Genomic DNA, 25,617 nt, shown 5'->3' with positions numbered 1-25,617 from the left:
AAATGAAACCTTGGCAAAATGAATTCGAGCTTGTACACATGAATACATAGTGTTCTTTGTTGGAGTGATAAAATAAACGCAGTTTTTCCTTATCTATCAGCAGAATTGTATATAACCGACCAGCGTCTACGTGAACCACCCCACGGCCCACGGCGGTGGGGAGTCCAGCAAACCTCGAAACTGCGAACCCACGAAGGGTAAGAGGTGCGGTGGCGATCGTATTCCTAACGCCAAAAGTTTTTCCGTATGGACATGGGAAAATAATGAGTTATTTATTCATTATTTCCATTCTTTCAATATTCATGAGTTAGATAGTTAAATAGGCACTTAAAAATTGAAGAAAATCAAGATTAAGGTATCTATCATGTTTCCCCGAAAATAGGACCTATCCTGAAAAATGGGGCCTAGCCAGAATTTTAAAAATGACCTTAATATAGCCAATGACGGACCTTTACCCGAGCATCGACTTCCTTGTTTACTTTGTGACATTGGCCAATCAGCAAGATGCAAAAAGTGACGTAACAATGCCTCCTTTTCGCATTCGCTCAGACACTTTTCTCACTCAGACAGATTTTCAAGCGTGGTTGTAAACATTACCTCGTTTTCGCGTTTTTGAACTCTATTCGTTAGTTTTCAGTTGTGTTTCAGAAACTTAAATATAAATCAGATAATTCAAAGATCACTCTGTCTTCCTAGGTGTTTTAATTAAATTGCAGTAATAAAAATTAGTTTAGAAATAGCTGTGATAGACTAGCCTGAAATTCTTTACCGGTACTTTTAAAAAACAGATTGTTGTATGCGATAAATCATAATGATGGTTTGAAACACATACTCCATTTTACAAGCGCCAACTCGTAAAACCACTCTTAAAATAGCCCCGGAAATTTTGCAATGGTAAAGTATAGGAAAATATTTTCCGGGGGTTAAAGGTCGGGGAAAGGTCCATTGTGATATAGCCTATCGGTTTTCATATTTTGTATATTCGATAATCACGTGATTCTCTACTTACATGCCCCAAAAATAAGCCCGAGTGTTATTTTTCAAAATAAAATTGGAATAGAACCCTGTCTTTTTTTCAGGGAAACATGGTAGGAGCAGTGGTAACAACCAATGAGAGCTAACGTTTAGTTTACATTTTTATGACAGCAGCAAAAAAAGATAGCCATTCATGGGGGAATCCCCCAGTAATTGTTTGGGTCGTTTGTTCCTCTGCAAATGAACGCAATTTTTTCATTTCAGAGCCTCGTCAGCGTGGCATATCATTATGCTGTGATAAAACTTAAGGCAAGAGTTAGATTGAGAAAATCCTTGGGTAAAATTTGAAGCTTTATTTTGTTCGCCAAAGAAATAATTTCAAAAAATGCCTGCCTGTTGCACTTGCACTAACCAACAATATAGACACATGTCTGCAGTTATATGTCATTATGTACTGATGTACGACTGTGTTATAGAATACGGTATTAAAAGAAAGTAAATTCTGATATTCTGATACAGTTTCTGCACTCTATTTATTAGTTTACTGCTTTTTACTCGCTTAGTTTACTCGTTTTTTAAAAAATCTTATAGCAGCTACCGTAATTCTATGTAAGTCCGTAAGTTAGTGCTTTACTTCTAGTTTGTCACTAACAGAATAACAACATTGCATAAAACGAAGTGTAAATCAGTGATTATCTAGCTAATCATAGCTACCTGAATACCGTACCTGTATTGCGTACCTCTTGCTCTATCAGTCTATCTGGTTTACTTTGATCCCAATTCAATAATGGATGAAGAAGCAGGTCCTAATGGTAAGTGTATTGCTGTGTACTTAGTTACATATCTTCCGATAAAGGATTTTCTTTTATGAGAAACAAATACTACTGATATCGTTTTTACACGTTCAGTCCGACCATACACATATATATCAGTATAGTCATTCATAACAACAACAAATTTCTGTGGGGAAATCATTTTAAATTTTTCATGTAATAATGTAATTTCTCATAAGCTGTTGATCATGCCTTTGCATGTGAGAATTTGGGAAAATAGGTCCAGATTAAAAATAGATCAATAGAAACTGCACTCTTTCATTTTACGTAGTTTTTTTGTGATGTAGTTTGATGCAGTACCATACTTCCTATTTTGCAATTTTTTTATGTAAAGACTTAGAAGTCTTTCATTTACCGTTGGAATAATGAAACTAGAATATGTTAATTTTCCACTAACTTGAGTTGTACACAACATTGTAGCTGTTTTCCTGATTGTATTGATATGAACTGCTAAGTCTCGCCTCAATTAGTATTCACTAACATGCGGTTTGACATTAAAATTTCTTATAGTCATAGTAGCTTTAGGCAACTTAGGGTTCACCCATACCTAAGGTTAGAGATCAATCTTCTTTGTTTTTGAGTGAGTGTGCGTGTATTTGCTTTAATCAAATTTCTTCGAAAAAACATTTGAAATTGTATCAATTAGAATTTATTTTCGTTTTTTCAGAAAATACACTATCAGGCGAAAACTCTTCATCAGTGGGAGGAGAGAATGATTTGGAACTGCCTTCAAATAATGAAGAAATTCTTGAGCCAATTTTGCAAAATGACTACAATGAACCTATTGAGAGTGAAATGCCAGTTCAAGGTATCTCTCAAGTGTTTGTTTATTTAAATTCTTTTACACCAAATAGAAGATGAATATAATACACATTGAGGTTGTACATTATCTGTGAAACAATTAGAAAGTATTTGTTATCCAGAGAAGTGAAAAAATTGAGTTAGATTTTTCATGTATTAGATTTTTCATGTTTGAAATTTTTAGTTCTTGCCACCTTTTTGTATGTATGATTGTTGATATTGCACTGCTTCTTTCCCTGCATGATTTCCAATCCTGTAGGTAATAATGAGGTGTGGTCGGTTAAAGCTGTCTGATTCATCTTAAGCTAGCATCTTCAATATTTACTTTACTATTAGTATGTTGATAGGTATTTGTCTGTCTGTCTGTTAGATGCACGCAATATCACACGAAAGCGAGATTGAAATCGCTCCAGATTTTGCATGTGCATTCATCATATGTCGGACCAGAAGCCTATTGATTTTGGATGAATTATGTCGTATAATTAGCGAGTTATTAATCAATTAGTGATGGGACACAAGGTGTCACTATGGAGCAAGAGCGCTGTTCTCTCTGTTGTGGTGTCCTAGATTGGATCTAATTTGATGGCCAATGCCTGGAATAGCCTATAGTATTCATCTTTATGTCAGTGATACTCATCTCAAGGATTACTAAAAGTTGTTGTAGGTGTTGAAGATTTCAAAAATAAAACAGAGAAACTGGGGTTACTATTTCTAGCACGTTGTTTGAAACACAACATTCATAAGGTGAAATCATTTTAATTGTTCAGACTTGTCACCTTTTGAAGTTGAGGACCAGAATGAAGTTGTGATAGAGGAGGATCAAGATGTTGAAGGAGGTATTGTTGGAGAAGAATATGAAGGTACAAATGCATTTAATCCTCACCGACATTCTGATCAAATTGTGTTCCGACTATATTACTTGAAATGTCTTTCCAAATTTGTTGTTCTCATTTGATTTCTAAAGCTCAAAAGTTATCCAATGTGAAAATGTTTACAACCCACCAATAGATCATTTTTGAAGGCACTGGGTATGTCTACAAGGTGATTGTATAGAGACTAATAATATCGGTGCTTGATCTTGTCGTAATTGACGACTCATTTTTTATTTTGTATCAGGGTGTTTGTATTTACTGTTTTTATTATAAACACTGTGGCGAAATGACTGTCTATCTCAATGGTTTTCAAACTTTTGTGATCCATGGCCTGATCCGAAGACTCTCAATACTGGCCCTTTGGTCTTCTATAACAATTATAAGTTTGCTTTGAATAATTTTCTTTCAGTTATTTTATTTGCCATATGTTGATAAATCTAACAAACGAAAATAAGAGATGTATTTCATAAACAGCCAAAAACTTCTATTCGACCTCACTTCCAAACTTTAGTTAGAGCCATATTAAATTCTCAAACTTTGTTTTTGAACATATCAATAATGGCATGATTCATTTCAGTATTTGATGTCAGTGATGAATCTTCAGAATCAGAAGATGTTGATGAAGATGATGAAGTGATGGAGGAAGATTTTCCAGAGAGAGTTCGAGTAATTAATATCAGACGAGGTTTATTAAATCGTATTCCAGGAATGCTCCGTCGTTTGGGAAGGTATGAGAACTTTGAAGTAACATATGAAATCAAACTTACATTTTTATTATACATTTCCGAAAATCTTTTTATTTAATGTTCCAAATCTGAATAAATAATTCTGTAACATATTCATGCTTCATCTCAAAATATTTGATTTAAATCCGGTTTGATATTGTTTTGTGGAATATTTCAGGAAAATGATTGAAAAGAACTGTAAACCAGTTGTATAACATCGAATTTGTACGTAATCCTACTCAGATAAAACTATATTATTTTCTTGTTTCAAGGTTGCCATTCTTTGGAAATGTTCAATCAATAGAAGACATAGGTAAGTATTTCTAACCTTAGTAGGTTATGCATCAGCTATACCAGATGCATAGTAATATCCAGGGTGGTCGCTAAAGAAGCAGAAATTTTGATGAGATCACAAATAAAATGCGTAAAGGTATTGGTGGAATTTGAAAGATATCTCTCAAGTCAACCTTTAAAGCCCTACACGAGCTTGGACTTCTAGGTTAAGAAACTGCTCTGAAGTGTGCGGACGACATTTTGCGCATCTATAAGTGGAATATAACATATGCCTTCAATAAATAACTTTGTAAAAGTTGTTCTTTGTAAAAGTAAATAGCTGCTTGACAAATTTTCTGTTTTTCTAGCGACCACCCTATAATTTTTTTCATTCATTTTCCACAGATGATGATGGAAGTGATAATGAGTCGAGAAATGCGGAACGGCCAGAATCTATAACATTTGATAAAAGACTTCCGACATCACATTCGGTATGTATGCTCAGTCCATTCTAAATGGATGGAATAGACAGTAAAGTTTTTATAAAATATTTATTTGTAATTTCATTATTAACAATTAAATATATGGTATTGAAAATTCGTTAACTCCACCACAGTGAAGCATAAAAATGGAGATTTTACAATAAAACATGGTAATTATTCTACAATAACATCAATTAGTTATGATCAAATTCTTTGCATGTCCCTATGCCATTTGTTTTTATTTAGACAGTAGAAAATTTCAATAAAAAATTGTGTGCATGTCACTTTAAAATATGCTCCCTATGCCGAATTCATCAATTTTATTGTACTAAGTTTGAATATTTCAGTTATTATTAAGAATGGGCTAAGATTCAACTCAGGCATCTTATTCAATCGAATCCACACACTACTAACATTAATAAGTGGACATGTTACAACTAGGTCGGAAGTGTGTTTTTCCATTTGCATTGTGATGTCACAGACACTATGAAAGATTCGACTCTATTTCTTTATCCATTTCTTGAGTTTGCCGAGTCTGGCTAGTACCAGATTATTCCCATCTCTAGATATTATTACTTTTATTTCAGTATCTTGGTGAGATGAATGACTGCAGTGGTATTCCATATATTGATGATGAATCATTTGTAACTATACCAATACTTAGAGTTGCAGATTTTTTGTTAGTACCTGGTCAAACCATGCCACTCAACATAATACGTCCTCAAGAAGTTTCATTGCTGAAATCTGTTCTTGCCAGGCCGGACAAAACATTTGGAGTGATTTGGATGTGAGTATTACCCAGTTACGTAAAAGCTTAAATTTTTTTATTATGTTGTCTATTATTTGCAGTTGATATACATCTGCAGTGATTATTTTTCCTAAAATGTGCTATACATCTGCAGTGATTATTTTTCCTAAAATGTGCTATGTTTCAAAAGCATGGCTCAGTTTGATCACTGTTAAAATAAAATCAACTTTTGAAACTAACTACTGATTTCTGTATGGGGTAATCATCATTTTACGGTACTCGTGTCACTAACATTTATCTGTACAAGCCAAACAATGATTTTTTGTGCTGTGATGTGTGATTATTGATGTTGCATCGCTACTTTCCCTGCATGGTTTTCATGTAGGTCAGGGTGGTCCAAGGTTGCGAGCGTGAAGGGCCACATAAAAATTTGAGGAGGCCTCGAAGGCTGCAATCGGGAAAACCCTGAAGTGATCAAAATACTGCGAGTTTAGTTACTTTAAATATATTAAAGAATAAGAACACCGTTCTCATCAGTCTATTGTTATGTTGCATGGGTGGTGTTTTTATTTCAAGGAAGATATATAATGCACAAACAAAATAACAAAACAATTTATTGTTTCTTGGTTTTGGTTTCTGCTTCAGATCTGCATTTCGTCAATGCTGTCACATGGCCCTTGCTTTAAAATAGATGTGTGTTTTCACTAAAATAAACCACCCTGGTAGGTACTAATGAATTGTGGTCGGTTAAGGCTTTCTCATCTCAGGATAGCATTTTTGATATTTTATTATCGTTCTCTCCAAATGAAAATCGGATTGTAAAAATCTGTAACAGTAATCTCATATCACTTTGACAAGTGTTGTCTCCCATTCATCTTTTTATTTATAATTTGTCTGATGTAAAAATTTATTCCGCGGCTCAGTGGCTAGCGCATCATGCTGAGCGTTAGGATACCCCAACTGATTAATTGGTTCGTGCTGGTTTGCAGATTGGAGTCCTGTGGGGATAAGTAGCCTATTTGCGAGAGGATCGGTGGATTCCTCGCTGCCTCGGTTCACATAACCTCTGGTCAATTACGACTCCCTCCATCATCAAATCTATGCACCTGAAAATAAATAACTGGTTAATTTTACCTATACCCTAAATGGACTGGTAAACGGACGAGAGGTCATGGTTGGCCATATGATTAAGTCGTGTTATCTACTTTCCCTTCCCCTGGGATAAATATGAAAATCCTATACTATTATTTTGAATATGACATTTATGTATTTTGTTAACAAGAGAATATGGGATTTTGCAGTAAAATTCTTGGTGGTCATCAGTCCTATCTAATTTTGAAATATTCAAAAAATGATCGTGAACAATATAAAATTACAGCAATGTATATCTCTTTTCATTATAGAAATACACATGGATTAGGTTCATCAGCCATGATAGATTTTGGTTGCACAGCGGAATTACGATCAATAAGAGAGGAAGAAGTTCATGAGGTACAAACTATGGTTGGAATTGCTGTTGGTCGCCAAAGATTTAAACTTATGGAAAAGCGTCCACAACCTGATGGGTAATGATGATTGTTTGTATACATTACAAACTATACTACATGAGTCATGACTGAGAATTGGTAGAAATATAAAGTGGGCCTAAAATTTGATAAAAAACTCAAGGGCCTGTATAGCTGCTGCAAGAACTTATTTTGCAAGCAAACAGTAGGATATAAAGCTATCATCTTTGCAGGTTTTTCTCATATTGAATATAAAATACATAACACTTAAAAGACTCAAACAAGGGTGATTTATCTGCGAAAGGGATCTGTCTGAGTGATCAAAATATTGACTGTGATATCACTAGAATATGCATCATTAATAAGATAAGTGTGTAGCAATATTCTTAAATCTCACTTACTAAGAATAGTTATTTTCACTCTTGCTGCAGTGTCTTCTCAGATCCACTGACCCAAAGACACAGAAGAAGAATAAGTAATGATCTAAATCCCAATCTATAGCTCAAATATTGGTTAGTTTTAAGATTCTGGTTGTGTAATGTATTTATATCGGACCAATATTATTTATAGCAATTTAGTTGGAAAAGTACAAATATTGAATGATGATGAATTTTCTCCTCCTGCATCCGGTGCAAGATTAGGAGTTCATTACAAGCATGCTATCCCAACAATAAAGTCAGGTAAAGAGAAAATTTATGTAATTGCTGTTTTGTTGATATCCATGACTTACACCCGTGTATATAACTTTCATTGCAGTTGGCGCAGCCATCAGAGGTTTTTTGCTTTTTCTGTTTGGTTTGGTTCATAATCTAGATTTCGGTAGTCATAATATCCGATCGTAATAATATGTAAGAACCTAAAAATTAATATTTTTGAGGTAGCACTCGATACACATCTGGCTGAACCATTGATCTCTGTAGTCCACTTATCACAGATTCTATAACTCAAATTGATTTGGTTTGAAATCCTAGCCCAAAAAAATGTTCCATCATACATAATACGAATCGCAACTTGATAGTCTGTTGCAACTCATAAACAATGATTCAATTCCATTCTCAAACTGACAATATAATAATATTATACTCTACAGCAAAGCGGCGACATTTTCTGAATCATCCTGGTTGGTTGACAAGTTCGCTGCCTTGGATGTACAACATGTATGACGTGGTAAGTGCATTTTTTACTGTGTTGTTCATCTTTTCTTTGTTTGCAATGAATAAAATCCTTCTTGCTGACTTTTTTTGTTGGTGTTAAGTTTGCTTCTGCTGACAACTATTTTATATCTGACAATACAATTTTCAGACGCAACACTAGCTTCCAAGTTTTATTTAATTTATTATTGGTTCCCCAGAAATTAATCATTGATCATAAATATAGGTAAGTTATAACAAGAAAATGTTCATAATAGAAAAACTGAATGTGAAATATATCAAATATCATCTTATTGAAAAAAACTTGCTCCAACAACGTATCATCTGTGATCCCAAGTCATCAGAATAAATAAATCTCCCAGAATAGTTCCAGCTTATTTATTATTTGGCGCTCCAGAAGTGTGTGTACCAATATTGAGGTTACTAAGTTTTGTTCGACTATTCTACATCAAGTTGTGTAAAGGGACTGAAACGTATGGGCGTATTTTCACTTGGCTAACACAGATAGTCTCCGAACTCGTAATAGAACTAAAATGCGGAAAATCGGAATAGGTTTATGGCCTGACCCTAACCTGGTACACACACAACGGGAGTACCGATTATTTTTTTCAATATACAAAGTTCCATAAAATACTTATCCAAGGTGTCTGTGCCATTGCCAGTAAATACAACATCTGAAAAATAATGTGCAACATTTTGTTTTGTTTTAAACATTTTTTACACATGAGGATAAATTTAGTAGGTTTTGCCGACATCACTCTTGGGTTTATTTTTCTGCTGCTGCAAATAATAGTAAAATAGATGGATAGATGTAAACTACGATGAAAACCACGATTCTTTGAATATAAAACCTATCACACCATATTCACAGGCAACGTTCGAGTTAATGGGTTGTTCAAAATGTTTAAAATTGCCCTATTATTATTAGGAATAGTTAATTCTGTGCGTATGGTTCTAACCATATAAAATTATGAGCGCATATTAACCGACCGACTAACAGACAAGCAATTTTTCTGCCCGCTCATTGGAGGGTTAGGCCTATATGGAAAAACTTTTTTTGTAGGTTTCGTCTTATTTGCCAGGTAGACTTATTTGCCCGAAAATACGGTATATGTAATACGGTTTAAATTTGATTTGAATGATTTCATAAAAATTCAATAATGTAATTGACCACATTCTTCTCACCTGCATCGATGTGAATTTTATTAAACATGGTTGGTTTTGAACACACGATCCCATGATAACGGATCCAATATTTTTTATTTTGTGCACTATTAAATAAAACACAATCAAGTCTGCTATGAAGTGAAGACAATCCTGTAAATAAAGTAAAAATATTCGATGTTGCCCCAGTCAGGAGGGAAGATTTAGTATGAAATACTGGACATGTCTTTAGGTTTTGTATTATTTCAATTTTCTATATATCCATTGGGTAGTAGACCTACTATAAATCATCATTTTATTATATTGAAAAATAAATGATCTTGCTGCCTTATCATGAACAACGAATCTTAAGAACAGCGAAGATGGACTCTCAGTTGACTGATATATGTCTTTATTACTTGAACACATGAACTTTGTTTGTGTATGATTGCAACCAAAAGTAAGCTACGACACTTTGCACAAAAGTCATAATCGCTCTAGAATGTGTTCCCAATGACCTGAGTATTGTTTTTTCTGAGGTTAACCTGTAACTATTCTATCAAACAAAGCATGAATGAACCTTAATTGTTGAAAGTTTTTCTTCAGGTGTCGTCTGTAAGTTGGATGTCGCAGGGTTTGTGTTGGTTAAAATTTTATTACGGATTGCTGAAATATGCTGAAATTGGAATATATGGTATTGAATCGTGAAAAAAAATTTGAAAGTTTTATTTTTTATTTTTTAAAAGATCAGTATATTTAGGTGTAATAATGATAGTTACAACTTACAAGTACAAGTTTGCTATGAAGCTTTGGACCATAAGTCTCTCTGGCATGTGCAACTGTAAAGCACAGTTCACAGTTTGACATCATCTGCCGATTTTTTCACATGTTGAATTAGGTGGCAATTAGGATCTGGCAAATCTGATAATTTTTGGATTCGACTTAAAGTTTTTCTCGAAATGGAACTGAATAATGGAATATCATTGCACAATCTTAAATCTGTCTCCATTGTACAATAAAAACTCCCTCTTTGATAATGTGATAACATATGTGCAATTACTTTTAAATTGCAGCTGAAGCTTTGCCTAGTTATGTGTTATTTTACCACATAATTCGATTATTTGCAAATTAGCCGTAAAACAATTCAGGTGACTTGCGATTCGATTTCGAATATTCAATTCATTTGGACAGCCCTAGTAGCAATGTTCAATTCCAACCAACCTTAATTGGTGCCAACCACAGTGCAACTATAATTGCCCCAAAACATGGAAAAAACATTGCAACTCCAAAAGGTACTATGTCATCTTTATTTTGTTCCATCTTCTTCCTCATACATCCGATTACTTTGGTAACCGTCTTCCTGCAAATATAGATATTTCATGAGAAAAGCTGTTTCTATGGCAGAGAATATAATACTAAGTTCGAAATATATCATACAGAATTTTGAATGTTTAAAAAAAAGATTTATAACTTGTCATTGTCAGGATTGGCAAACTAAGGCAAAGCAATTTTATTCTGGTTAGGTTCATCATCTACTTGATATTTGCGCACATTTTAATCCTGTGTAAGATTCTTTAAGAAAATTTTCACAGCAGTTCTGCACGCTCATTCCAAAGTAAGAGATTTAGTTATCCACATAGACCAGTAAAGAGCCAAAAGTTTCATATATTGGGAAGCAGGATATGTATCACATTATTCAGTCATCGTTAAATAATACCGGTAAATATTTTCAACTCATAAAACAGGAATATGATATCATCTTCTCAAAGACAATATGAGATAAAATAAATTTGATTATCATAGCCACATGTTAATTTTTTGAAACACTAGAACTACTTGATTGATTAACTTGGTGAAGTAGCAACAAAATTATGTTTGGAATTCTTTCCAACTTTTTTTATCAAGTCAGTGACCTGATACGTTTCACAGTTCGATATTGTATTATTCTCATCGCAAATAAACATTGATACAATATTACTTATTTTCATTCTAATAATGTGACTTAAATAATAAATATATACTTTACCGAAAATTATCACAACAGAACTTGACATCTTTTGCATTTTGTTGTTTTTGCTTCAATCTTATTGGTGATGACATATTTTCATTTTCAAGCAACATAAGATAATGGTGTAATGATGCACCCAGTTTTGTGTCAACTTCTTTGTTAATTACTGGATCATGATTTGAACAGTTGCAGTTTTTATCTAATTCTTTTTCTTGAATTTGAAGTTTGCTCGTCTTCGATACTTTCATGTTGATGTTTGTTTTGCCTTTATTTAAATTCTCTAGTTCATTTAACAATTGATTCAATGCTGAATCTGATGATATTCTGTTGAATTTATCCAATTTCCTGACATGTTGAATGTCCAGGCAAGTTGATCGTAAGGATTTCTGTAATCAAGAATTTTTTGTGAAACAGAGCTTTTAAATTGGAAAATTGAATTGAATCTTTAGAATGTTGTATTCTACAGAAAAGAATTCCCCCAATTGTACAAAAATAATACAAAATCGGTATATACAGGGGACACCAAAACAGAACTCGTGTCATTTGGATTGTGGAACATGTTCTAGAACTTAATTTTTGTGCAAAGCATCCTAGATTACAAAAACTTTCGAGTGGGGTCATAAACAAACAGAAGTTCAAGTCCTAAACAAATTTTCTTCATTTTCGTAGAAGTAAGAAATTTATGTGTTCTGTTATTTTGGCTTACTCTGTATTTCTAAGATGACTTACTTTGTAATGTCTCATCATTGTATCTCCATATGTTAAAATTTCATCTGATTCTGTGACCATGACAAGCAATGCTGGAGCCATTACTTTACAAATAAGAAATATCAACCAATTTGCTCGTCCTTTTGTCTTATCCATATCATATAAATGATCTAATGTTACAATCCTGATTATAAAACTACATCCCCCCATTTTAATTGTATACCTGTTGAAGATCTGGAAATGTTACATATAAAAACGTTTTAAAATTTAGATACTATTTAAATACATTACTATACCTACATGCGTAGCAACCTCATCTGTATTTGACACAGGTTTATTAGTGGATGTACTACTGCTGTATAGTGAATGAGATATTCCTTTCTCTTTTCTCAATTGCTTCTAATAATACCCTACAACTTCCTGTGGGTGCAGATTTTCAACACCAAATGATTTTCAGAGCAGAATATTGCCCTATTGACTTTCCATCCACACAAATACCATGTTGTCGTCTCGTTTATTTAGGTGCATGGCTGACGTACGGAATTTTAAATTTCAATCCAGAATGGCATTTCAATCATCCAAAGATAGATTTCGTGGTAGTTACAAATTTATCAGAATATTAAATCATATTTTATACCATATGTCATAAAATTAATCTGGTTCAATTGTTTATCCATAACATATATTAGTGCCCCAATATTCCCAATTTTTTTAATGGCAGGTAGGTTCAATTTATCTTGAAAGATTTTTTCTAGTTCATAGTATTGAGCCAACCAAGAGAAAAATAAGGCTTTGAGACTAATACTTCCTTTGTTCAAAATTTTTTAGATAATTAATTATTTTATGGAAACAGTTCCAATACTTTCCCACTACAGGCTGTATCAACTATAATTTTCTCAATGTTCCACTCATTCGAGCTACTTCAAGTGGATCAAACTTTCATAAATAAACCATAATCTAATTTTAAATTCACATCACATTGATTATCTTTGCTTTGCCTCCTTTCAACCATAATGACCTCAAACTTTCATTGACATAATAAAGTATGCAATACAATACTTCTGACTTCATAATTGAAATAGATATATCTTACTGAGTGAATCATGGATATAGCAAGATGTTTTGACTTTAATTTATTTGCACACAGTGCTTAGACATAAAATCATAATATCGGATTACCAAGATTGATTCGAGACATTATTTCTCAATTTAGAATTTTCTTCACAAAATTTCATTAATTATTTAAAATAATTTTGGCATGTATTTTAAAGACTTTCATTGATATTTTATTCTCATTATGTCAAATAAGTAACTCAATACCATAAACATTAAAGTCAATAATTGATCATTTTTGTTCATTCTGATAGACAATTTTTCTCGATTGTGTGTTAATATTAGTCAGTTTTAATATAATAATTGCCTGTTAAATACTAAATTAATGGAGAATAGTATATCAGCTCAGCATACTCCGTGTATTTGGCAATGATTATGAATTTCCATTCACAGAAGTTTGATTTTGCTCAAAATGTTTTCTGTGAAATAAAGATGCTTTCCTAAATCAAAATCTAGAATGACTAGGTCAAATGTTGTAAGATTCATTCATTGATAGTGTACGGTAGGGCTGGAATACTGTTGAGAATCATTTGCTTCCTTCGTTCGTCGTGGTTTCAGCAGTGAAAATACAAACAGATAAAGACTTTAAAATTTACAAATTTGTGACGAGTCACCGTAACATCTAGTTTATCAATTCACAAATTTGGGACCTTCTCGATATGCCACTCTTGTTTTTTGTAGAGTTGTAGAGTTTCAGGAAATAATTTTGCTGTTTTTGGGACAGAAATACAGGAATATTATATTATACTTGGTGTAGTTTTTATGAATATTGTAATACATATTTATACAAACAATATGACCTATTCAAACTGTACAATAGCCTGAGTGCAAGTCATATGTTGCATTCGCTAATAATCCTCTGGAGGTTGAGAACGAATGATGGAAATAAAGTTTTGCCTAGTGAGGGAGGAATAAAGAAATCAAATTAATCAAACAGATGAATATATTCAAAGAAGCTAAGAAAAAAAACTTGATGCGTATGCGAAATGGTTCAAATTACTATTTCACAATTATTTTGCAATAGTATTTATCCATTTTCACAAACCCAATAGTATTATCTTTTTATTTTCAGATAATACTTCGCAAACTTTTAATTCAAGAACTAAAAGAATGGAATCCTGATTTAGATGAAAAATCATTACCAACATCACCTTCAGCATTTTCATTCTGGATTGCATCTCATCTTCTCATCACAAATACTATGAGATTATTTTTATTGCAGATAGATTGTTCAATACAGAGAATGAGATGTGAATTGGATTTGCTCAAAAAGGTTTTTCATTTTTTTACTCTGTTGTGATGTAGAATAATATACTTTAAAACTTGTATTATCATTTGCTTGGAAGCAAATTAATTATATTTTAAAATTTCGTTCGCAAATAGGAATTAGATTTCATGTTTAAATTAAGAGCTTGTGTGCTCACACAAAAACTTTTTGTAAGACTTTTTTGTGAGAATTTAGTATTATTGAGTGAATGGATTTTTTGTTAAAATATAGTTCATTCTCTCTAAAGCTTTTCCCTTTCAAAAGTATGATCTCGCGAAACTCCCTTTGTCTCAAATATTTCTCAGTCTACAGAACTTTCCATTGAAAACAAAATGGATGTCAGTACCAAATCGAAAACATACATATGGTACTATTGGATTTGACTTACAACTTTAAGCTATGCTCTTTATCCTATGTACTTTGATATTCTTTATGTTAAATGACTAAAATTTTTTTTAGTGCACAATCTACGCTTGCATGCACTGTGGTAATCATATAACAGAGAAAAAACATTTATTCAATATGTCTGTATCGGGTCCTATGGATGCTTATGTTAATCCATCGGGTCATATTCATGAAACACTTACTGTTTATCTTTCACAAGGACTTGTTCGAGTGTCTCGACCATCTACAGAACATAGTTGGTTTCCTGGGTAAGAATTTTTTCTATTTCTTTATAAGTTAAAATACAAATTAGACAATGCCAACTAGCAGAATGTATTTTTGCCAGCCTGACAAGGTATTGCTATCTGGAATTTTTTTTTAAATTGATTAGACCTATGTTTTCCAAGCGGGGAAGAATTCCTCTCCGGGGAAGAAATTGCTTTGTATTTGCTGTAGTATTGCTAATATTCTTCAGCTCTTCATTATTACTATAATACTTATTTATGCACACAAATTTTAAACTACCAGAACTGCACAAAAGCAGGAATGCGACTTGCGCATAGCACTAGCTAGGATCCATTGAAGAATAAATAAACAAAGTACTTTTTATGCATAAGGAGGAATGGAGAGTTCCAAAATAGGTGAAGAGAGGAATTTAACAAAATAGTTTGGGAATTAGACGATGATGTATAAGAATTTTATCACCAAATACATGGTTTGAGAATGAAAGTTCAGTATTCTACTATTCCACCATCAGCCATGACATGACTAACCATTCAAAGTTCTGTAAAACTTATTTGTAGTTTCCATTGTTGGTTCAAATACCTTATTGCAATATGAATCTTTCTGTTTTGATTAGGTATGCATGGACAATATGTGAATGTGCGAGTTGTGGTCGACACATGGGATGGAAATTCACTGCAACGAAGGATTCATTAACACCAAAGAATTTTTGGGGTCTCACAAGATCTTCGTTATCTCCGAAATTTGATATAGAAGGCAAGCTTCTAATTTTTAAATTTACAGAAAATTATTTCCTTGTGCTTATTGCTTCTAATTTTTAAATTTACAGGAATTATTGCTTTGTGTGAAATTGTGAGGTCAAGAGACTTAATAAAATATGGCTAGCATTGCATTTTAGTAATAAAAAGCTTTTTAATCTTTTTTGTGTCTTATGGATATTATTATCTCGTTTTGGAAAACCTGTATGACCCGTTTCTGATATTTTGACTGAGCTTCAGATTTTTTTAAAAGAATCATCTTTTATTACAGGGATGGCAAGCTACTGACCCACTTATTTGGTGATCTGCCAAATTACCAATTAATCAGGAAAACATACTAACATTTCAGAGATAACATTTGATAAAAAAAATATATAATTTTCTTAGAATGGAATTCTGTTTTGAACCATGAAAAGACTTGCCATAATATTTTAACTATTTTTTGGCACCGTATATTTTTGCATACACGCCGGATAAAAACAGTCTTAAAACAGCGATTTTATAAAAATTCGCATATAAGCCGACCCTACGAATCGTAACAGGTCTAGGCACCTATCACAATCGAGGATATCAAAGTATTCAAATACTCTTTCGGGCTGATTCTCGAATAATTTGGTCCTCATCACAGTGTTTATTCAAACGAATTTTAGCGCTTCGCCACATATTGTAATCACAACGATAAATTGATTGTTTATCTTCTGTGGGACCCTGCACCTCATATTGTTGCGACACATTTGCATGGTTGCGTGGTGGAAATTGCCGCCATTTCTTCGCAGGGCTTCTTATTTTACATTTACCTTATAAGAACATTGCCAATCTAAAGTAACAGGGCAATCTGCCGACATAACAATGTGGGATGAACTACCTGATTAAAAAACGAAATGTGTTGCTTCATTTATTTAAATATGATCAATTTAATCTGCGATTGGGACAATATAAATAGTATCACTGCTCCAAATCACTAACGCAATCCGTGGACATAAACATGTACGATTATATGTTGTTTTGATTCGTATTTTTGCAATTTAAAAACATATCTGAGCTGTTGCTGCCACCATTCCGCTTTATCGCAATGCTGCCACTCATTATTTTAAAGTCAGCGATAATATCCCACCGAGTAAAATTTATGTCTCCGAATAATGTATGACATATCGTAATCATTAAAGATGATTAAAAGTCGGGCGGTGTTTTTTGCGTTACGGCGAGAGTACAATCACAATTGTACAATCGATCACATGTCATTTCGTTTTGTAGTGTGATCTGAGTTATGCGCATATAAGCCGGTCCTTTAGTTTGACAACTTATTTTTTGAGTTTTAAACTTGGCCTATGTGCGAGTTGAATAGGTGTTTTCGTACATTAATTTACTAAAATCAAGTACGAAAAATTGCCTCAACCCTTATATGAAAAGCTCAAAACTACACAATATCAAGCAAGTAATATAAAGCTTGCGGAAAATATGCAACAGGAGGTTTCTCATTGATGCAGATATTGTTTGAATATCAATGATCAAAAATCCCAAAGTCTTCTTTCCCATGATAAAGATATATTCCATGCTTTATGAAGTCCTAGCATATAAAAATATACGCTTTAATGTTGTTGAAGTCAGTTTCTGTTCAGATTCTCAATACAACCTAATTTATATATTACGCAATTTCGTTTAGATTCATCAGAAAAAACTGAACAAGTTGGAAGGCGAAGAAGATTGACAAGTAATGATTCATCTAATTCATCAGGATCAATGTCATCCCGTGTTGGTTTAAACTGGAGACCAATGATGTAAATTTTTTAATGTAATTAATTGCGCAAAAGTTCATGATCACAGATTCTTTTTATTGCTTTTTTCCCTCTTATTTCCTATTTTTAAAAACTTCACATTCAACCATGCCTTTTTAAATATTCTGTAATTTCTTTCTGTTCTTCTTCATTCAATGAATTGAAAGTAAAATCTTATTGTGAGTAATTTTAGAATTCTTTGGATTTACAAAATGGCTGTGATAAAACTAAAAGTTGACTGTTTTTGGTTTTTATGCACTTTTATTTAAATGAGCATTAGTTTATCAGTCAGTAACCCCTTGATCTCCCCCACAGAAGGGGGCAAAATGCTAAGAATTTTTGATCCTAATATTGATGCTCAAATCAATAATATTGGACAAAATTTCTATTGCCGTGAATATGCAATTTAGTAGCATCAGGCAGTCTGGTCATTCTTGTTATTAATCTATTAATTCGTGTCATCTTTTATTTCTAAGTTTCCCGATCACACTTCTTTCAGATTCTTGCAGCAACACTGTTTCATATATTTGCTTATATTCAAACAAGCACATATTTTGAATGTAAATGCATTTTTACGAATAAACTGTAAAGTTTACCATTGTCACAAGTGAAATTTTTTATACATATATAATGCCCTCGAGTAAACGGTAAAATAAAGAGTACTGGTTGTCGGTTGAAGAGTTGTAAGTACCAACCATCCATGGACACGATAATTGCGCATGACTCCCGTTTGAACATCACTTAGCATTTGATTCAATAAATGTTTTATACATAGGCTTACCATGCATTTTAGCGCATTGTCCCGGCGGTGTAGCGCAACGCTAGCCTACTTACTGAAGGTGAATGCGTTATTTTGTTTGTTTCGTTGTTTCCCGCTAACATTGTTAGCCAACGTATCACATGTGAAATCAATTCTAATTGGTCCTGTTCGGACGTTCACGTGAATGTAACATTGAACAACGTCTTTTTGAGAAAGTGTTATCTACAGAAAAGCATGCTTGGGCGAATAAGTAAATTCCCAATGCTTGAAAACGGCAGACTATTTCATTATTCTTTATTCATTTTGCTGTACATGAAAAAATCCAAATTCGGATCATTTGTATCGTTAGCGTCTATTCCTTTCTACTTTTTGAACTGAACCCGATATTTAGACAGAGAATATGCGCATGAACTCTCGAGGACAATATCGTCAATGAAGACAGCCGAGATGGCTTAAATGTAGGCCTATGTAGTGAAACCGGAAACTGTAAAGTTACAGGAGACGTCCCGCTTTGAAGTAAAAAAAAATGGTAACCCTAATTATACAACATCCCTTTTAATATTTTGTAGACTAGAACGGGGTGTCTTTCATATGACATTTTATTTGGGTTATCAACACCAGTTTTAACGTAACAATTGATGGGGAAATCAAGATACAATTGGTGTAATTAATTAGAAATATTGGATCGTTTTCTTTGCGAAAGTCCGATGGAACGGCTTAATCACCAAGCGAACGAAGGCATCTCGTCCGGTTACCAGTCCAAGTAGGATATGGGAATAGTTAGCCCGGCATTTATTTCAGGAGTACGGGCTTGACGGTGGGGAAAGCAGTAATCAACGGTTCCATTACATTTGAACCCACGTACATTTAAACCCAGTCCTGCATACTATTGCACCTATGGAAATTTTTTGTGTTTTACGGATATTTGAACCCATACTAACCTAACCCATGGGTTTCAGCACCCGCATATAGATTAAACCCGCGGATATACACATGGGTTCAAATGTACGGTCACCGTAATCAACCAGCGTTACGTTAACCAACCCTACCAAGGTGGAGTATCCAGGAATCCTCCCGCACATAATAGTCCCCTACGGCACGGGGCGGCAACCTGCGGGCCAGATCCGGCCCGCGGAGTGAAATATTCCGGCCCACGACGCTTCACTGGATTATGGTAACAAAACGGCAGTTTTGACGATGTATATATGTATGTTTATTTGCCTCAAAAATGTAACAGTATCTGCATAATAATTAAACAGTAAAACAGACGGGATACATGTTCAAGACCTTACTGGCCTAAGACACAGATGTGCGACATGTACCCCTAACAATGATAACAGCAGTTTAGGAGTGCTGCGTTATACTAGGACAACAGACATGAAATTGACTATACAAATATAACTCTGTTGCAAACAGAGTGAATGTTATCAAAGAATCTTCATCATCATCTTTCACATTGATAATAAGTAAATAAAAACAATGTATTGTTGGATAATATAATAAAAAAAAATGCCACATACACATCTCATTGGGACAGGCTTTCAACACAGCAGTAGAAGGGCATCACTGCGAATGCGCCATAAAGTTTAATTAATCGAAAGCGGGAATATTGCGACCCGCGCGCTACCGGAAATGTGTATATTTGGCCCGCAAGAACATGAAGTTTGCCGACCGTCACCGTTTACCGGTCCGTCACTTGAAAATAGTTGCCGACCACTGGCCTAAACAATTATTTTGCATCGAGAACAACTGCCGGGTGGATGGTTAACTGCCCTGTGAAAAATGGAAAGACCAAAAGTTCTACATATTTCACCAAATCTCAACTAAACCCTTTGTGCCAAATGTGTACAGATGTTGTTGATTCTGCAATTAATGAAGAAGATGAAGTTTCACCAATTCAACAAGTTTTTCTTGACAAAGTTAGTAAATCAGTTAAGCTCAGAGCTGATGGACACTACGAAATAGGTTGACCATTGAAGAATCCTGATGTTAAATTGCACTCAAATAAATATCAAGTTCTGCAGCGAGCGGAATCATTAAGGCATTTAATGATGAATCCTAGGATTTTGTTGCAAATATGATCACAACCCAGATAGCACAACTACGTTGGGCCAACGTTATAATCCGCCGGCAACCGTTGTACGCGGTTTTACAACCATTTACCATGGTAAGGCCATGATTGGCCTTCAACGAAACACGCCATTATGCGAAGAAATGGGCGCGCGATTCGAATATAGCACATGAGGTCGCCATTCATTTTGGCGGTACTCGTAATCGATAGCCTGTTACGAGGTTTTTGCCGTGTATGGGACAGTGACATTGAACTTTTAATGCTTTCATAGTAGAATGGCGAAAGCAGAGATAGCCTAGTTGTAACCGTGTAAGTTAAACTCATGGTACCGGTACGGTACCCTAAGTGCGTTGTCAGGTCACGGTTCATAAGGGTGATAGGGTACCGTACCATACCGGTAAAAGTTACATATTTATCCCTGGACACCGTAGGTACGCTACCGGTAACGACAGGACGAGATGAGGTCCGGTACCGTACTTGGTCTTCTGGCATTTTTTTGTTAAACTTTCTTAGGTTGCCATCTCTCATTTACCAGTACCGGTATTCGTTATCGAGTACCGGTACCTACCGGTATGGTACATACCAGTAAAAGTTACATATTCATCCCTGGACACCGTAGGTACCGGTAACGACAGAACGAGATGAGGTACCGTACCGTACCGTACTTGGTCTTTTGGCATTTTTTTGTTAAACTTTCTGAGGTTGCCATCTCTTATTCACCAGTATTCGTAATCGAGTACCGATACCGGTATTGGTCCTTCATCCCAGGATATGATTTTTTATATTTACTTTATTTGTCTAAGTGCAAACATTTCTGCAGCCCAAATCCAACCCATTGAACGACTTAATCCAGTAATCTGAATAGTTGTACATTTGTGAACCTTCTGTCTGATGAATTTCAACAAATCTAAATACAGATCTCAATTGGCTGAAATCTAAAATATGTTTTAACAATTGCCACAATCAAACTGAAACTAAAATTTGATGTTTTTGGGTAAAAAATAGCTCAAGGATTATTGTTTTCCCTTTTTGTTTTTGCAACACTTTAAATAAAATTTTGTTTCTAAAGTATAACTTTTTACGCCACACATGCGAAATGCGACATGGCCCGCCAGTCTAGGTGCGCAAAATTTTTGCACGGGGTCCGAGAACTTTGCCCAACCGTGCTCTAGTTCATATTTTCAGCTTTGTTGAGAAAAAATTACTGATTTTTGAATAATATCTATTTTGTTTTAAAATTCAATAGAATTATATTGGGTAATCATATATATTAATATGATTTATTTTCAGTATGTATGCTATGTGAGCTTACCCAACCAACCTTAATTAAGTGTTATTAATTTTTTTAAAGTGAATTGGAAAGTAGACCGCTAGCAAAAAAGATTCGGGCGATTGGGGGGAAGCCCATCTCTGTACAATGACTGCCAAATGTGCATGCAACTGTGCAATGCCCAGCGACTCTAAAAACATGAAGTATTGTACGACACATCCTTTACAAATATTTGGACATAATTTGTGTAATATCCATTTTTTTCCGGTTATTCTAAATAATTATTACCGATTAGATATTCTGTCAAGTGTCAATATTACCATTGTAAGTTTAATGATATATACCATTTTTATAATAGGCCCTATGACAATGGACTGGAAAATTCATCTGCTTCAATTCCCTCTTTCACGCAATCATATACTGTGTCATTTCAAGCATCTCAATGTTTCAATGCGGACAATGCCCAAAACAGGTGTTTTTGTTTTATAGTTTGATAGTAGCTCCTTGCATATCTGTGCCATAAAATATTGCACAATAGCTAGATATATCGGTTGAATAATTACCTAGTACAACATCATGTGGTTAATACCGTATTTTCCGGCGAATAAGTCGCTTTTCTAGACCCAAATTTTTGGCCTGATTTTTTTTTGGGAGGGGGGAGGGTCGTCTTATTAGGCGAGTATGATCATTTTCATTTTTTTGTCGCCTTATTATTGAACCCGGACAATAAAATACCTTCGGCGATAGCATCCCCCACGTCCTCATCAGGTTAGTTTAAATAAATCGACATTCTTGTGCTGTGAATCTGAAATTTCAATGCTGTGATTATCATATTTGCATTATCATATATGGACTGAATATTACGCTACAAAAAAAAGTCATAGGCTATTTTAACCAATGCGCAAACGCGGCGACCGCTCGAAAGGCATTGCATGGTAATTTGAGATTCCCGACGTTGATGCGATTTTACTACCCCGACTTATCGGCCGGTTATATGCAAAAACCCATTTTTTCAGGCTTAAAAACAGGCCTCGTCTTATTCGCCGGAAAATACGGTAATCAATATTAATGAAAAATTTATATTCTGGTAATTAGTATAGGCCATTCGTTCACGTTTATCATCTGAAAGACAATCATGTACTATATATTGTGTAACACTAACTTGATTTTCAGAGATCAAGCCATGCTCCAATCCAGTCCATGGAAAAATTGTTGGGACAGGCGGTAGAAACTCTTATGCTACAAGCTACGGCATCTGCAACTTTCCACTGATTATAGTGTGGACTCGGACATACAGGAATTGATGAAATTCATTGTCTGATTACATTTTGATCCAGAATACATTCAAGGATGAAAAAATGGCTCGTAAGTTGAATACTTTAATAGGCTGATTAAATACACTTTACGCCGGTGGTTCCCAAACTTTTTTTTCCGCGACCCCAATTTTTGTAAAATCACAGACTGCAGATACTTGCGACCCCACAACGTGAAAACATTAAAAATCAATTTATTCTATTTAATCATTCTGATGAAAATCGACTGTAAGTTTGCGGGGCGTTGGTGTAACGTGGTTGTACTGAACTGTTTAGTTCAGTAGTTCCCAACCTTTTTACCCCAGCGGCCAGCGGGCAAGCAAAATTAATTTAAAAGAGTTCGCTGACCGGTAACACATGCCATCGTATGAAGACCACGATGTAAAAATCTCTGAGATTCAGAATATTTGTTTAGTTTTAGTACAATGTTAAAATATTGCAGATTACTCCATAATTAATTGGAAAGCTAAACAGAATATGAAAGTAAAATAGGTGAAAATACCTTTGCTGGGTCTCATCTTATTGAGTGCCTTTTAATTTTTGTCGTTTTGTTTTTGACTGCATGAAGCGCTTCGAATTTATGTATGAAATACAATATGCCCCATATTTTCACATTGTGTTCAAGGAAGATTATTTAAATGTCTAAATACGATCCGATTGCAATATTAAAATTGTTCACTTTTATACGAATGGGATGTGGACAAAACGCATATGTGTATATTTTAAAGTAGATACTCTCGATAATTAACATAGAGCTTTTGCAACTGATGGAAACCTTATTAGATGTATTCTTATAATTGTGCTTATTTACTCATTCCAGATAAGATATTTGTCAAGCCTCGGAGGTTGCTCCAAGAAAGACTGGATTGGACAATCATGAGCTCAGTTATAACAAATTTACTCGCCCGGTCTTTCAACTGTGCAGGACGCGGTGGATAAGAAGGAGTGAGTGGGACGCCCTTAGTTTCTGCTATTAAAGGTACCGGTATGTAATATGTTTATCATATTGTACCACCATCTTTCTCTGCTCTACCCTCTTCTATTTTATAAGTATAAGATTATTTTGACTCCAAATCAGCTTAAGATAATTCATAAGGGAAATGAACAAAAATTGATTAAATAGAATCTGACAATCTGGAGTGAAAACAAAACCTTAATTAAGATTGAAGCGTAAAGAATATAAGGTTTTGCCAAAAAGAAGCCTATCGTGTTCATGAATTAAATTAAGTTACATACACACAACAACAACAGAGATATAATAAAATAAAAACAGGCGAGAAAATTTAGATAAGTTTGGTAGTAAACAAAATGTACTTGCCAGTTGCCACACCATTCATTTTTATCATTATGATTGTCAAATTGAATAATGATTTTGTAAACAACTGTGAACAGTAAAGAATTTGAATGTAGATTTTGTATACAAAAGTGAACAGTATAGAAAAATATTTATTTAGGAGATATCGCCAAGCTGATTATGGTTAGGGTCAAGTGCCAAATTGCCAATCCAATGTTGCCAGAGTTTGGTGCATAATGGCGAACAGTGGTTTTCGAACTTATTTGTATCATCGCTCCCTTACAGACTACAGTACCCCCCCTAGCACAACAGCAAATGATGAAGTTACAAATAAAGTTATTGTAAATCAATTAAACAAATAGACTAATCATGGTGCATGATGTTTCTAATAAGATAGATGAATTTCAACAAGGAATATTTGAAGACATTTTAGTCAGATAAAATCTCAAATCATCATTATTCCCTCCAACAAATATTCGCCTCAAAACACTGTCTACGCCCCCCCTTGCGGAATCAAGAATTTCTGTATTTCTCAATTATTATTGTCTTGTCAATGTAAGCTTCACTCACACATTTGCGACTGCAGAAACTTGGCTTAAGATTCCTACTCTGAAAATTTGTTGGGATGCAGTCATTCAGACTAGGCTTTGAACTCTGGTGCTGTAATTTGCTAATACTGCAATTTAACACAGAATTTTTATATTTTTCAGCTCTGGATGATCTGGCAACGAACTCCGATTGATTTTATTACATGTATACATATTTGTAAAATAAAGACATTTTGTTATCTTTTGTTTTTTTATTATATAAATAATGTTAGATTAGTGGGAAATTTCTATGTAGTATAGATCCATACCCTGTCTGTACAACACATCGCCTAACTTGGCCCGACCATGTGCCACGATTGTATTACAACGTGTCACCTACGTAGGCCCGGCCATATGTCACGATTGTGTTACAACGTATCGCCCACGTTGGACCGGCCATATTTCACGATTGTGTTACAACGTATCGCCTACGTTGGCCCGACCGTTTGCCACGGTTGCATTACAGCGAAAGGACCGACGTTGGCCCAGCGGCCAAATCTCCGCTGGAACATGGTTGTTCGCCATTATTGGGCCGGTGGTTCCAACAACGTTCGGCCA

General features: G+C 34.4%; 2 protein-coding genes and 1 long non-coding RNA gene across 8 annotated transcripts; 2 read left to right on the top strand and 1 right to left on the bottom strand.

Annotated features, from left to right (window-relative positions):
- Positions 1–1,333: 1,333 nt before the first annotated feature.
- On the top strand, positions 1,334–18,365 carry LOC120339387 (protein cereblon-like). The gene is made up of 14 exons (XM_039407500.2): positions 1,334–1,787; positions 2,476–2,616; positions 3,377–3,469; positions 4,059–4,209; positions 4,479–4,519; positions 4,885–4,970; positions 5,549–5,748; positions 7,113–7,274; positions 7,785–7,894; positions 8,305–8,381; positions 14,410–14,610; positions 15,064–15,257; positions 15,848–15,987; positions 17,653–18,365. Exons 1-14 carry the CDS (start codon positions 1,763–1,765, stop codon positions 17,769–17,771), a joined length of 1,740 nt encoding a protein of 579 aa, XP_039263434.2. The 5' UTR covers positions 1,334–1,762; the 3' UTR covers positions 17,772–18,365.
- LOC120339388 (uncharacterized) lies at positions 8,397–13,528 on the bottom strand. 2 transcript variants are annotated; one of them, XM_039407502.2, is made up of 6 exons: positions 12,246–13,523; positions 11,535–11,902; positions 10,730–10,868; positions 10,089–10,184; positions 9,551–9,682; positions 8,397–9,039 (listed from the first exon to the last, which is right to left on the bottom strand). In XM_039407502.2, exons 1-6 carry the CDS (start codon positions 12,432–12,434, stop codon positions 8,974–8,976), a joined length of 990 nt encoding a protein of 329 aa, XP_039263436.2. In that variant the 5' UTR covers positions 12,435–13,523; the 3' UTR covers positions 8,397–8,973. The 2 variants fall into 2 exon arrangements, with proteins under 2 accessions (XP_039263436.2, XP_039263435.2); XM_039407501.2 differs by lacking the exon at positions 8,397–9,039 and having other exon boundaries at positions 9,422–9,682; positions 12,246–13,528.
- Positions 18,366–20,614: 2,249 nt separating the features above from the next.
- LOC120348162 (uncharacterized) lies at positions 20,615–25,259 on the top strand. 5 transcript variants are annotated; one of them, XR_013477944.1, is made up of 5 exons: positions 20,615–20,904; positions 22,224–22,337; positions 23,039–23,230; positions 23,999–24,157; positions 25,183–25,259. It is a non-coding gene; the product is annotated as an uncharacterized LOC120348162 (long non-coding RNA). The 5 variants fall into 5 exon arrangements; XR_013477940.1 differs by lacking the exon at positions 20,615–20,904 and adding an exon at positions 21,222–21,241; XR_013477943.1 differs by lacking the exon at positions 20,615–20,904 and adding an exon at positions 21,898–22,073.
- Positions 25,260–25,617: the final 358 nt, after the last annotated feature.

This window comes from Styela clava, chromosome 9, assembly GCF_964204865.1.
Source record: "Styela clava chromosome 9, kaStyClav1.hap1.2, whole genome shotgun sequence".
In the NCBI taxonomy this organism is placed as follows: Eukaryota; Metazoa; Chordata; class Ascidiacea; order Stolidobranchia; family Styelidae; genus Styela; species Styela clava.
Note: the sequence above shows the minus strand (reverse complement) of the source record. Positions and strands in the feature narration are given on the sequence as shown.

What these genes read in the sequence shown, in the direction of transcription:
- LOC120339387 (XM_039407500.2), top strand. Translation starts at nt 1,763, where the DNA reads ATGGATGAAGAAGCAGGTCCTAATG. An exon ending in GACTTCCGACATCACATTCG is followed by an intron (nt 4,971 to 5,548) that starts GTATGTATGCTC and finishes CTTTTATTTCAG; the next exon opens with TATCTTGGTGAGATGAATGA. An exon ending in AAGCGTCCACAACCTGATGG is followed by an intron (nt 7,275 to 7,784) that starts GTAATGATGATT and finishes TATTATTTATAG; the next exon opens with CAATTTAGTTGGAAAAGTAC.
- LOC120339388 (XM_039407501.2), bottom strand. Translation starts at nt 12,434, where the DNA reads ATGGGGGGATGTAGTTTTATAATCAGGATTGTAACATTAGATCATTTA. An exon ending in TGTGGTTGGCACCAATTAAG is followed by an intron (nt 10,185 to 10,729) that starts GTTGGTTGGAAT and finishes TTCCAATTTCAG; the next exon opens with CATATTTCAGCAATCCGTAA. An exon ending in AAAAACTTTCAACAATTAAG is followed by an intron (nt 9,683 to 10,088) that starts GTTCATTCATGC and finishes CTTTATTTACAG; the next exon opens with GATTGTCTTCACTTCATAGC.